This window comes from Parasteatoda tepidariorum, chromosome X1, assembly GCF_043381705.1.
Source record: "Parasteatoda tepidariorum isolate YZ-2023 chromosome X1, CAS_Ptep_4.0, whole genome shotgun sequence".
Taxonomy (NCBI): domain Eukaryota; kingdom Metazoa; phylum Arthropoda; class Arachnida; order Araneae; family Theridiidae; genus Parasteatoda; species Parasteatoda tepidariorum.
Window position 1 is genome coordinate 60,235,842 of NC_092214.1, and position 14,156 is coordinate 60,249,997.

General features: G+C 30.2%; 1 protein-coding gene across 4 annotated transcripts in view; it reads right to left on the minus strand.

The window, feature by feature from the left end:
- The window catches only part of LOC107447330 (potassium voltage-gated channel protein eag-like), a 215,471-nt gene that overhangs the window by 3,717 nt on the left and 197,598 nt on the right, over nt 1-14,156 (minus strand). For 2 of the 4 annotated variants that reach the window (XM_071187319.1, XM_071187321.1), the window contains exons 8-12: nt 13,667-14,096; nt 8,082-8,281; nt 6,951-7,203; nt 4,090-4,286; nt 1,614-1,853 (exon numbers count right to left, since the gene is read on the minus strand). In XM_071187319.1, coding sequence (XP_071043420.1) covers nt 1,614-1,853; nt 4,090-4,286; nt 6,951-7,203; nt 8,082-8,281; nt 13,667-14,096 — 1,320 coding nt within the window. Of the gene's footprint in view, nt 1-1,613; nt 1,854-4,089; nt 4,287-6,950; nt 7,216-8,081; nt 8,282-13,666; nt 14,097-14,156 lie in introns of all 4 variants that reach the window. The other 2 variants (XM_071187320.1, XM_071187318.1) reach the window with 1 other exon arrangement.

Sequence of the window (14,156 nt, forward strand, 5' to 3'; positions counted from 1 at the left end):
ATTAGCGTATACCATAAGTTGAAGATGTTAATGAGTTCAAGTTAGTTTCGATTCCATAAGCTGAAGATTTTGTTGATTGGTGTAGTCGTCCATATATTATTCCAGTCTTATGCAGGCAAGCAATTATTTAACAAAAATCATAAATTGCTCGATAAAGAATTAGATTATAATAAGTAAAAATGTTTTATTTTTAAAATTTATGTGTAATCATATGGAGCAAGTAAAAAAATGATATATACATATTAATTAATAAATTTAGAAAATGGCACGATGGTGTGGCTGCAGGGCCAAGCCGACAAGGCACCTCCACCCATCAATTATATCAAAAATGCAAGTGTAATGCGTACATTGAAATAGTTTTTGCCAAGGAAAGTTAAAGAATCCATGTATAGGCTATTAATTGATTAAATTTAACGCCAAGGCTCTTTTTCTTAGCCTTGCGTATTCAAGTGTGTTGGCGTAAAAGAAAGCGGGAGAAAATCATAACGAACTTTAATGAAATAAAAACATTAGCAACCACATAACGGTTTTCGAAGTCTATGCTAATGTGTTAAGTCGAAGTAGAGGGAATCTTAAACATAGATTTTATTCATCACTCAATTCAAGGTTGTGGTATAAAAAGATTACAGATTGATATTATTGATTTTTATTTATTGAAAAAGGATTTTTTAAATCATAGAAAACATGTTATGCATATATTAGCATGACATGGTTTTTAAGGGTCAAAAATCAAAATTCATGAAGAAAAAATATACATATATATATATTTTTTTCTTTATTTACGCTAAATATGTTTTTATGTCTGATTTTGCAACTTAAAAAAACTTCTGTTCTGAACAATTATCTGATTTAAAGTTAGATCCCCGAACTATTAAGACCGAGTACGTAAAACACCTGATCAAAAGTTATCACCTGATTAAAAACTTCATTCACTTCAAAAATATATAAATATCAAATAACAAGCTAATATCACATATCAAATTCAAGCTTTTCTGAAATCGACACACATTTTTAAGACTTGCAGACGTGAATGTGAAGCAATAAAATAAAAAAACGTAAAATTGCCAACGAAAAATGGAAAAATAAAGATTAGAAGCAAAACTAGAAAAACTACAGTAGCCGAAAGAGCAAAATATGAAAAACATTACACTAAAAATCACCGTGGTCGAGAGGGGCAAATCACAGCAAAATGCATTTCCACTCGCTATGGAGCGGTGGTGAGGAATTAATGTCGTTAACAAAAGAATCAGCATTCACACGAATAAAACAAAATTCCAGGGCATCAGGATGAGCTGATGTGACTGGGGTGGAAATAATTTTGGCAATGAGAAAATTGAATTTATACCAAAGATTCCAACAATGTGCAGCAATTAATGATTTCTCGAACTCTTGATGACGGACGTATTGTATATTTTTGAAGCCCTTTCAGCATGCCGACTGTTATTTGCTATTTATATATTTTGAAGCGAATGAAGTTTATAGACGGTTAATATCTTACCACTTCAGCTTCTTGAGATTATTTGTTTAACCGATCAAAAGTTATCAAGGTTCAAAAGTAATTAAGGTGTTCAGTTTTTGCTCACTGTACATAAGAGGAAAATAAAATGTCTTACGGGAGAACGGGTAGTATCCCTCTGTGGAGGAGTTAGAAGATCTCCTCTTTCAACATCAGGCAATGCAGCAATTTGGTTAGAACTGCTGGATTTCCCAACGTCACCTCCTCCATTTTTTCGGAACTTGGAAAATAGTTTTCTCACAAGATGGTCTTGGGAAATATCCGGTATGGGATCCGCTTTTCTCCTTTCGGATAACTCTCGTTCCCTTTTTACGTCAGAAACCTTCCGGAAAATCAACTAAGGAAAAAATATCATCAAACATTTTTTTCGAAACACTGTTTACAAAAGTTAAATTTATAAGTGAAAATTTTTTTTTCTTTACTTACACCAGAAATTTCTACATTTTAAAATTGTCAAACAATTGAACAGCATTGCATAAAAATATTTGTTGTTCCAAAATACTAATGGTATATCATGTTTAAAGCTTAATAGATAAAACTAAATTCAATTGCTTAAACATTTGCCTCCCGTAATGGATTTTACAATAAATAAATTACTTCCATTGCCTTACAACTTCAAACTCTATCCAAAAGACAAAAGAATTTCTTAGTCAATAATCTGATTAACTAAATTAGATAATGTTTTTTTGAATTAAAGTATCATTTATTTGCGAGGCATGGAGAAAGATCATGAAAAACTTAAATGGATCATTTATAATCAATTAAACTATTGACATTTAATTAAAATGATTGAGTAGATAGCAAACGAGTGTATAACAAAATATATGAGTGGAGTGTATAATAAAACCAGTGTATAATAAATTCAACATATATTTTTTTAATGGGAAATGTTAAGAAATCGGGTTTGAAAGTTTGACTATACACTCAAAACTCGAACTCAACAAGGCATCGATTTATTAAGTGTTCAGATATGTCCAGATAAACAGGGGATTTAAATTATTTTTTTTCAAAAAATACTTTTAGCATAAGAGGATTTTCAATTTCAATTTTATTTTTCAAAAAAATAAAATAGTATGCCAGTGCTAGTAACTTAAAAAATACGTCCCACGTTGTCAAATTTCATCCCAACAAAGCCTATCCGCAGTAATCAGGTCTTTAGAATTTATGGGAAGCGTAACCCTTGAGTTAAATCATATACTTCGCAAACACTATTTAATTCCCGGGCACGAAATGTGGTTAGCTCTGAGACAAAATCTATAAATTATTTTCTATGTAGGCCGGCATATAGCTTTCCCGACATTCGGTTAAACCAAATAAACTTGACCAAAAAAACTTAACTAGACACACTGCTTATTTATTGCATTGGGTCATAAATTAGCATTACAAAATACCAAAACGTTTTTCATCATGTGGCATTTTTGACATTCTCGTTGATAAATTAGTCATGAGAACTTTGAAACCGAAACTTTTTTGAATAATTAAGGATACTAAGAAAGTGACTTAGATCAGAAAAAAACTTAGAGATGTTTTAAAGAGTGGCCTTAGCAGTTTTTCTTCCCTTTTTTTTGTTGATATTCTGAGATGAAAAATGATCTGCAAATAATATTCACTCGCAGAAATGAAACTCTCCCTTTCGACAATTCAACAGTCCTTGAGCTATATTTCGTTAATTTTGAGAACTGCATCGTCACGAAATCACGTGATTTGTGACGAAACGGGAACTCTCAAATACATGACGAAAATGTTTTCTAAATTTGAAACGTAGTGCATTGTGGGAGAGTGTTAACTAGAAAAACGAATCTAAGATGAAGACTAGACGATCGAAAATAAGGAAACGAAATAAGCCAACTGTTTTTATTATTGTGGGCAAGAAGTGGGCCTTGTAGTACCAGGAAGATCCCGGGTTATGCTTCAGGCATAGGTGTGATTTATCACTCTGTCTTATTTGTCTTTCTCATCTTATTAGGATGACATTGACCCAGCTATATGGTGCCGACGATAAAGTGATACATTAAGTGAAAAGTTTGATACATTAAACCCTACGACATTTTTTTGCTTTTTTTTTTGGAAACTAGAATGACGATTCCTCTAAGAAGTGACGATAGTTATTCCATCACTTTGACGAAATGTTCGCTTGTAGCATATACCAGGAAATGGCTTCGTCAAAAACGAGGCAAGTTTCGTGAAATGTGAGCATCAAATTTTTACAGTGTTGTTATAATCTGCAGCACCCATTGACATGCTGGTGGGTTTCTGCTACCGAGTTCATTAGTTTTGTGTAATAATGTCGTGTTTACTTTAAAATTTCAATTATCTCAGTATCTGCTTTTAAAAAATTTAACGCATTTCGAAAATTAACGCAGACACTTAAAGTATACTTTGCACATTTTGTAAATATTTCATAGCACTAAATTATTTATGAAATATTTACAAAAATAACAAGAAAGAAGATAGTCGAGTAAAAAAAAAAAAAACCATTACATGTTTATGCTGATGAAAAGCTAAAACTAATAGTTAAATAGAAAGTGCGAAGTATTTCCAACACTTTAAAGTAAGAATTTAATTTAGCTTACCCTGTGTCGTAGGTTATACGTTAACACTAGGTTTCTTGAAAATGAGTTTGCAAAGGCATGATAAAAATTAAGCACTTCTAATAGTCTGTCTCGCTTGATAGCATGAAGATCACAGTAAGTGAGAGCTCTGACGTTCGCGCATGATTGACCAATGGAAGGCTCTTTCCAAAATGAGTCTCCAAATACGTCTCCTTTACCTGTAATATAGTGGAAATTTTATTGAATTAATTGCTAATAGGGAACATTCTAAGGTTTTATAAATTTAATGAAACATCTTCAATAAGTAAAGTCTTTAAAATTTATAACAATAACAAACAATTAAGTTCCAATTCCTGTTGAAATTTATAAAAAAAAATATTTTGTTTCAAAAGGCATATTATTATTTAAAAAAAACTACAATGTGCAAGTCGTAATCATTTTGAACATTTAGGTAAATAAAAAAAATAATATTATGGAGGAAACTTTTGATTTGTTGAAGAAGTTGATGATATATTAGTTGTCGAAGGTGTGAACTTCTGGTATTTTGAAGAAGTTGATGAAATGATATATTAGTTGAAGAAGATATTGATAAGGTATTTCAATTATTCATTATTTTATTCCAATGTGATACAGGCTATCAATCATATATTAAACATCATAAACTGCTAAAAGGAAAAATCAAATTATGATAAATAATAAAAAAATGTTTTATTTTTGAAAGCTATGCAGCTCCAAAGTAAAGAGAAATATTTTTTTCTTTGTACACATGAATTATTAAATATAAAAAAATTTGAAAAATGACCCGGAGGGTGTGGCTGCAAGGCTAAGCCCCACAGGACGTCTCCGTTTACCCAGGAATAAAAAGAGCGTCATTTATACGTTAGAATAGTTTTCGCCAAAGAAAGTTAAGGAATCAATGTATTGGCTATTAATTGATTTAATTTATTGCCAAGACTCTTTTTCTTAGCCTTACGCATTCATATGTGTTGGCGGAAGAGAAAGTGTAAGACATAATAACGAATTATAATAAATTCAAAACATTAGTAACCGTATAATGGTTATCGAATTCTATGCTAATGTGTTAGGCAGATGTAGAGGGAATTTCTAAAAATAGATTTTACTCTGCTCTTAATTCAAGATTGTGGTATAAAAAAATACAGATTATATTAATGATTTTTATTTATTGAAAAAGGATTAAATAAGATAATGATTTAGTTTTAAATGTTGGGAAATATGCTATGCACGTTTTATCATGACAACTATGGAAAATAAGGTGAATTTAATAACGATAAGAAAAAAAAATACTCTGTAAAAGGAAGCTTTAAGTTTATTATGTATAATAATTTTAAGTTAACTCTACTCAAATTAAAAATACATAATTTTTTTTATTAACGGTATGTTGATAATTGTCCAATTTTCACTCGAAATCACCATTCATTTTATTAAAATCAGTACTCTTTAAATACCAAAATACGTAGGCCATACCCCAATACCTTCTGAGTTAGAGACATCTGTACAGCAACTTTGCATGTGAAATTTTCACGACGTGTTACTATCACAAGAAATTGGGCCAAGCATCATGCCCAAGTACATTATCTTTTACAAAAACATACGATTTCAAAGGCAAGTTGGTTGAATAAAATAAGGGAATTAGGCCCAACTTTCTATGATTTTCACACTTTACTACACAAGCAGCACAACCACACTACTGCACTAGCCCACACTAGCAGCATTGGTGGCAACAGATTTGTCCGATTACAATTCTATATAGTGGCGAAAACACAACTCCCTACTTTTCCGTTTTTTTATACATGTATACTTTTTCCGTTGTTGTTTCAACTAAAATTTTAATGCCCATAAACTAAAACCAATTAAATAATTTACATTTCACAAACTTTGATGTAGAGAAATGCTATTTGTATTACCTTTTATGTTAAAAATTGGTTTTGCGTAATAGCACGGAGAAAAACTGTTTAGGTAAATTTACCGTACTGTAAGGTAAGGACTTTTCTAGAAAAAAAACGATAATTCTGGTAATAAAATCAAAATATACCGTATTTAAACCATTCATTTGGTAATATTTCAGTTCATATACTAACGGTTAACCGGAAATTCTGGTTTTTAAAATTATAGTTCTCATTACTACTCGCTTAGTAAAAAAATACAAACAACTCTCTAAAGTCTCGCGAAAAAATTACGAAATTTTATCATATTTACCAAATTTTATCACGTATTATGACACCATATATTCTTGTTAATTTTACCAAAATCGTTAGCTTCGGAAATAATTACTGATCCTTTTGGTGCTCCCTTAGAGCCAGAAACACTGCAAATTTCACCATATTCTGGTAGTTCTGACTATATTTTTTTTCTCAGTGCGATGTAAGTTGATATCTTAGAGCAAGGATATTTCTCGAACATCATTCTAGAGTGAAGATAAGCTCCAAATAATTATCACGATAGTTAATACTCATATAAAATGCCAATACAGGTAATTTACAACTGCACGTTTCCTTGAAATGGTTCTGATCTAAAGTAAATTTTTATCAGGGGGTAAATAAAGATAAAGTAAATTTTCATCAGGGGGTAAATAAAGATTTTTTCTTAAGTAAAACATAACTGCTTTGCTTTTTAGGATATGTATGATTGTTTTCAGATTAAAAAAAAATTGAAATGCTACTCTGAAAAATTAAAGATACTGTAAGTGTATGTGTAACGTTGTACTTTCAAGACATCAATAAACTTAAATTTATCTTAGATGGCTCGGCAGTTGGACTTAATTCAGTAATAAACAATTATGTAGCTTTTAAAAATAATTTTAGGCAGAGTCTATTTTAAATAATAAAATATAACGCTTCTTTGATGAAGAGAAATAAAATTACCAAGGATAGCAACGACTTCATCATCTTGTATAACTTCAAGGGACCCACTAACCACAAAGCAGAGAGTATCTATGCTCTCTCCAGTGTGATAAAGTAAATCCCCAGGGGCACTATGGTCCATGGTGAAGTACATAGCTAAAGCTCGTAGACAACCATCACTTGCTAGTCGGAAAGCAGGGTGCTCGTTAAACACTTTGCGGTTCAGATGTACACAGATGTCAGCAGTCATATCTTTCGGGCAATAACTCAGCACCTGGAAAAGTATCTGCGTTTTAAAATATAATTATTTCAATTTCTTGTTCTTATAAAATAATTCATTTGTCAAACTGTTTTATTTAGTACAATTTATTTGCAAAAGCAAAAAGCAGCTCAGCTTCAGGACAATAGTATGATTAACATAGTCTAAGTAATCATTATACGTTTAATATGTATTATTTAATAGAAAATTTAGTTTTTGTGTCCAACAAAGGAAAATGAATTACTTTGTGCTATGCAGACTAAATCAAGAAACAATGTGAATGAAACACAAATGAAAGTACATAAATTGACATACTATTATCTGTTACACTTTGGAGTTAACCGCCAAATCCTTTTACACCTTTTTCTTATTTCTTCATTGTTATTTTCTTGCCCAAACTTGCTCCTTTGTCCCTATTGAACTACTTTACTTGTGTTTGACTCTTTACTTCCCTACCTTCATTTGATGTTTAGACACCGAGGAAGGTCTTGTTTATAGAACTGGAACTATAGTATGCCAATTTATATACTTTAATTTGTGTTTTATTCACGTTTTTTTCTTTTTTAGTTTTCGTGAATTTTAGCTTTGTTTGCTTTAGTTTAGTGGGAATTCCATTTTTACTTTATATCATCATGTTTAAAAACATAAAAATAACACCTTTTTAATTTCAATTCCTTTGGCTATATCCCCATAGATACTACAACTCATAGTACATAGCTCAACTACATAGTAATTTATCAAATCTTAATTAAAAATTTATTTTAATAATTATGTTTTTTAACTTATAGAACTTCCCAAAAAATTATATTACTTCACTAGATTTCGGGTATTATTTAATATGCTTGTGGGATTTTTACCTTATATCATTATGTTTGAAAATATAAAAATAACACCTTTTTAGTATCAATTCCTTTGCTCATGGCCCAAGTGGATACTACATAATCCATAACTCTTTCACTCAAGGCTTTTGGGACTTCGTGTAGCTTCATAAACTCTCGCACATTGTTTAACATTTCATGGTACCTTGCAGTTACCGATGTCATTTGTTGAATGATGGTTGTCACATGTCCAAAGATCGTTGCATACAACAACGCTAGAAAGGAAAATTAAATAATTTACAGAGCGAAACACATTTAATTTATGATTTTTTAAAAAAGAACATTTTATTAAGTCTTATTCTGAACATTATAATGTCACGCTTTTAAAAATTTCTCGGAAAAAATGGTTCAATAACAATTTTTTTAATTGGTATTTTACTATATTCAAACAAAATAGTCGAATAACCATAAATAAGACGGTTTTTTCAAATTGTTAACTGTGAAAAAAACACCGTTTATTAATTAACTTCACCTAATATGGCTAACCAACCAGAATTTTGTCGCACCAACTTTCATAAAAATTTAGTTTACAGTGCCTAGCACTCCTAAATTGTGTTCCTGTACTAGTGGAATATGATACTCTGATTCTCACATAGATGGCGGCTCCATAAAGCTGCTTAATGCAAAAAAAATCGAGTATTTCACATCTCTTACGATAGTTGAAAGAACCAGATAAACTAATTGAACTACATTCCACTGTTCATTTGATAAAAAATTATTTGATTTATGCAGTAAGATCTGGAGAGGATATTTGTGTTGGATTTTGGAAATTAAAAATCAATGGATATGACTAACTAATTTGTAAATTTAAGGCATGCCCTTCAAATTGCAATAAATCAATTACAATAAATCAACCAATATTGCTGAACGTTTTTATAATTGTCATTCTAAAGTTACGGTAAAATAAATGGTAGCAGTCTGTCTAACTAATTAACCATAAAGTTTACGGTAAAGGACAGTTTTTAACTTTTTGGTTATTTAACTATTTACATCTAGCATGGTTACAAAACCGTAAGAAAGTCATTTATCTTCAAATTGGAGCTAAATTTTTCGTTAGGTAAAGGACGTAAGAGCTATTTTGGGGTTGAGCATTGCTTTGTCAAGTGAACCGGGGAATACGGCTTAATAAGTATATCTAATGGTGGCATCTATCTTCGTAGAAGACGAGAAACTATGAACTTTTGTGTTAACCAGCTTTGTGAGACTGCCATCTGTGTGTTAATAATAGTTTTGCATTCCAATAGTCAAGAGTCACCAATCGAAGAATACAAGACGCTGGAAATACTTCATGTGTTCAATGGCAGGAGGAAATATTGTGGTGTCAACGTCGGGACTCGAACCCCAGTTCTTTCAGTAATAAATTTGGTAGGCTAGCCCTGTCGGCTGTGATATGTACGCATCTGCAAGGAACTGTGTGCCTTCATTAGGTGGTGCGATAAAATTCTGGTTGCTAAGCGTATTAGGTAAAAGCAGTTAATAAACGGCCTTTCTGACATTTAGCAGATTGAATTCCATCGTGTTGATAGTTATTTAACTGGTATTGTTTGGATATGATAAAATAACAATTAAATAAATTGTTATTCATCCGTTTTCCGAGTAAATTTCAAACAGTGAAGGAATATAATTATTTTTAACTAGTTATTTTTCTTCTCAAAACTATAATATTCTCATTTTTTCTTTCCATAAATTGCTACGCTTCTTTTTCATTTTCCTCTAAATTCGTTGCTTCTTTTAATATGTGCTTAAGTCAGTAAGATATTCAGATTAAAATATGAATTTACGATTAAATTTGTTTAAACATTTTACAAAAGCTGTCAAACTTGAATTTTATTAAATTTTAGATGGATTTAGTTTAAGAAATTAATGTTTAAAAGTATTTAATAACAAGTAACAAAAATATATAAATATTTTTAAAGAAAATATTGTTATTTTATTTTTAATTGATACCATCTTCTATTTCAGGTGCGATACATACAATAAACATTTATTCAAAATTCCAATTAATTAAAATTGTTTAATAATAAAATTATAATATAATAAAATTATAATAAAGTAAAGTCATAATATAATAAAATTATAATAAAATAAAATCATAATATAATAAAATTAAATTAATTATAATAATAATAAAGTTAATAAAATTTTAAAATTGTTTAATTTTTGAAAATTGTTTTAGGAAACAATAGCAATTGAAATTTAAAATGAAATTTATTGCCTGTTGAAGTAAACTGCTGGAATTTTTGTGCACCATAATATCATTCAAATTTGCTACAATCTTAATACGGTGCCATTTAACCATATTATTGTGCTTCTAAAACTTGATTGAGAAATACTTTTGTTCTACATACACGGAAACATGTTTAAATTTAACACCTCATTAAAGTTGCAGCAAATTTGAATGATATAATGAATGCAATCCAAAAATTATGAATGCACTCCGAAAATTTAAGCAGTTTTTACTTCAGCTGGCAAAAAATTTGTACCGTATTATATTTCAAAGTACCTATTTTATGATTCAATGTCAATACTCTTTTTTCAAGAGTTTATAAAATCTCATATAAATATCACAATTGATTGAATTCAATAATTAAAACACAATATATGAAAAATCTTCAGAACTTAAAATCTGAGAAAGAGATCCTTTCTATTATTGTGAATATTATATAGCATGAAAAAAATAACAGAGTTACGAATTTTTTTTTAAAAAATCTTTTTTATAACACCTGTATTTTAACTGATTGCAACAAAATTTAAACTTAGGTAAAATTGATGAGCAGTCAGATTGCTTAGTTAAAATGAATATTAGACGTGAATAGCTATAAATAACTTCTAAAATACCATATTTCACAGAAGTTTGTGAACATTTAATTTGAACTAAGTAATGTCACTTAAAAGTCGACGAATATCACTACCTGTAATGAACTTTTAGTTTTGAACCCTTTTGTGTTAAAGGAATTAGAATCTGAAATTGGAAACAAAATGTTGTCGTTTGAATCTTATAATCTTGATCGAGTTTAAAATTCTTTTATAAGAGACATAAATTAACTAACTACGAAAAATGTAAAAGCATAGGAATCAATATCTCATTAAAAGATTGCTAATGCATTGTGTTTCACGGGAAAAAATCTACTTTAAGTGCTTTATACATTGTATATTGTATTTTTCACATCTTTTATTTTAATTAGAGTAATTTCGATTTGAGTTACTGTTTCGTCAACATTCTTTTAACTAAGATTAGAAACGGTGCTTAGTATAATGTCTTTTAATCTGATTTTATTGAATATCAGACAATATTTACAAAACATACTTTATCTGGCCTGGATATATTCGTTTAGGTTCTTAAGGAAAATTACGAAGGAGATTGGTTGGTGATCCATCAAACAATTTCTTCATCCTTCTATCACTCTGGTACTATCAATCTTGATTTTATCTTAGACTATGGCGGTTTAAGATTAAGTCAAGATTGATAGTGTTATGAACGTGGAAGAATCATAAACTTTTGGCATAAATGGTGATGCCTATGATTAAGTTTGAGCGTTTTAGAGTTTAGTTTATCTCGATATAACATATTTATATAATCTTTAAAAGTATTACATATGAAAAAGGCGCCAGGAGTAAGCAAAGGCATAGAAATGATATGATAAATCACCATGTATTCTAGATTTCAATTCAATGTCCAATAAAAAACGTCAAATTTATGTTAGTTAGCATATAATTAGAATTTCAGAAAAATAAAGCATGCATTTTTTTCTTTACAATGGTGGAAAACACCATGAGCCTCCTATGAAAAAACCGCACTTTAACGAAAATTGTTTCGGCGTAAAGAGGAAATCTCGCATTTACAGGGTGAAATGACGCTTATCACGATAAGTATCAGAGTATATTAACCCTTTACACGGCGAGAATTCCGGATCAAGTTAGGGTAAAAAGCACCGGCACTCAGAGTGCCAGTACTTTTTTTACCGTAAAATCCTTTTAAGGCAGGAAGTAAGCAAAGGCATAAAAATGATGTAATAAATCACCATGCATTCTAGATTTCAATTCAATATCCAATAAAAACGTCAAATTTATGATAGTGAGCATATGATTAGAATTTCAGAAAAATAAAGCATGCATTTATTTATTTATTATTATTTTATTTATATATTCATTCATTTTTTACAATGGTAGGAAACACCATAAGCCTCCCAAGGAAAAACCCATACTGTAACGAATATTGTTTCAGCTCAAAGAGGAAATCTCGCATTTACAAGGTGAGATGACGTTTAGCACGATAAGCATCAAAGTATGTTAACACTTTACACACGGTAAGCATTTTGGATCAAATTAAGGTAAAAAAGTACAGACAATCAGAGCGTCAGTACCTTCCACCGTATAATCCATTTCTACCGTAAAATTTTATAGCACAAAAAATCTGGTATACGATAATTTTTACAGAAATATTTGATCACGGGAATTTCAGAAAAGTAAAATATGCTTTTTTTGTTTTGTTGCAATAGTGGGAAATACTATGCGCATTTTACATGGATAAATACACACTGCAACGAATATTATGTTAGCTCAAAGAGGAAAGCTCGCAATTACAATGCAAAATGACTTATCACGATTAGTATCATATTTTATTAACCTTTTACACACTGTGAAAATTCCGGATCAAATTCCAGTGAAAAATACCGGCATTCAGAATACCAGTTCTTTTTATCGTAAAATCCATTTCTACCGTAAAATTTCATAGAACAAAAAATCTGGTATACCATAATTTTTACAGAAGTATATATTATTAAATCATTGAATCACTCTAATCAAATAAATATTACTGCAAAAAGTATTGTATAAAATTTTACGGATTCTGCTTTCAGGGTGCTATTTGTAATGTGTGTAATGTGTGCCAAAAGGGTTGGGTTCCTTGGGTTGCGTAATGTGTGCCAAAATGTGCACTATAGCCCCACTTTTTTCTAGTAATATTTTTGGGATTCAAATTGGTTTTTAAAGAGAAATTCATTTAGCTTATGGCTTGAAATTAATTTGATTTTTAAGACAATTGTTTGGAGGGAAGGTAGGTGTTTTTTTTACCTACTATAAAAATTAGCCGTTAGCTTGTATTTTTGTGCTTTTAAAGAATCAAACTTATAAATTCTGTTTTAATAAATGAAAATACTCTCTATGAGAAACGATCTAATGAATGAACGCATGAGAGAAAATAGCTTCCTACTAGATACATTACGCTGACATTTAGTGTTACCATATTTCTGGAAAGAAAGCTCTCTTTATTATTACTTTTTATTTTATTTTATGAAGTTATGAGTAGGTGGCTGCACAAATCATAGGTGGAAAAATAGCTCCCCATTCCCCTTTAAATACTAATTAATTTGTTGGAAATATACTACTCACTACCTTATAAAGAGTTAATTAACGCAGGTTCTGATACAGCAGTACTTTTGATTTCTGATAGAGGGGATATTAAAATAAATATTTTAAAAAGTAAACATTAAAATGTAATATAAATGTTTCATATGTCAAAATAAAAACTTTTTCTTCAATGAAAAGAAGAGAAAGGCAATAAAAATAAGATAATAATAAAGATAAAAATGATTACTGACCTCCAATGATCATCATGCAGATTGTGAAGGCTTTTTCATTATCCGTTTCAGCAGCAACGTTTCCAAAACCCACACTTGTCATGCATGTCATTGTATAATATAAGGCCGTGACGTACATGGTACCTCTTAAAGGCCCTTTTGTTAGTTCATGAGAATTGTTATTTGAAGAACTAGTCTTATAATAAAAATGCTTTCCTGTTGTATTTGATAACTTCCACAGCCAACTATGTATAAAACCATTTTCAGCATCACTACGTCCTATGCTGTACCATATACAAGCTAGCCAGTGAGCCACCAACATGTAGAAACAAAGCAGTAGAATCAACATGGCAGCTCCATATTCTAGATATCTGTCCAATTTTCTCACTACACGACCCAGTCGTAGAAGTCGAACAACCTTGAGGGCACTAAATAAACTACCTATACCTTGCTGAAAAATAAAAAAAAGAGAAATAGAAAATTAATTTTTTCCTTCCATTTATGCTATTGG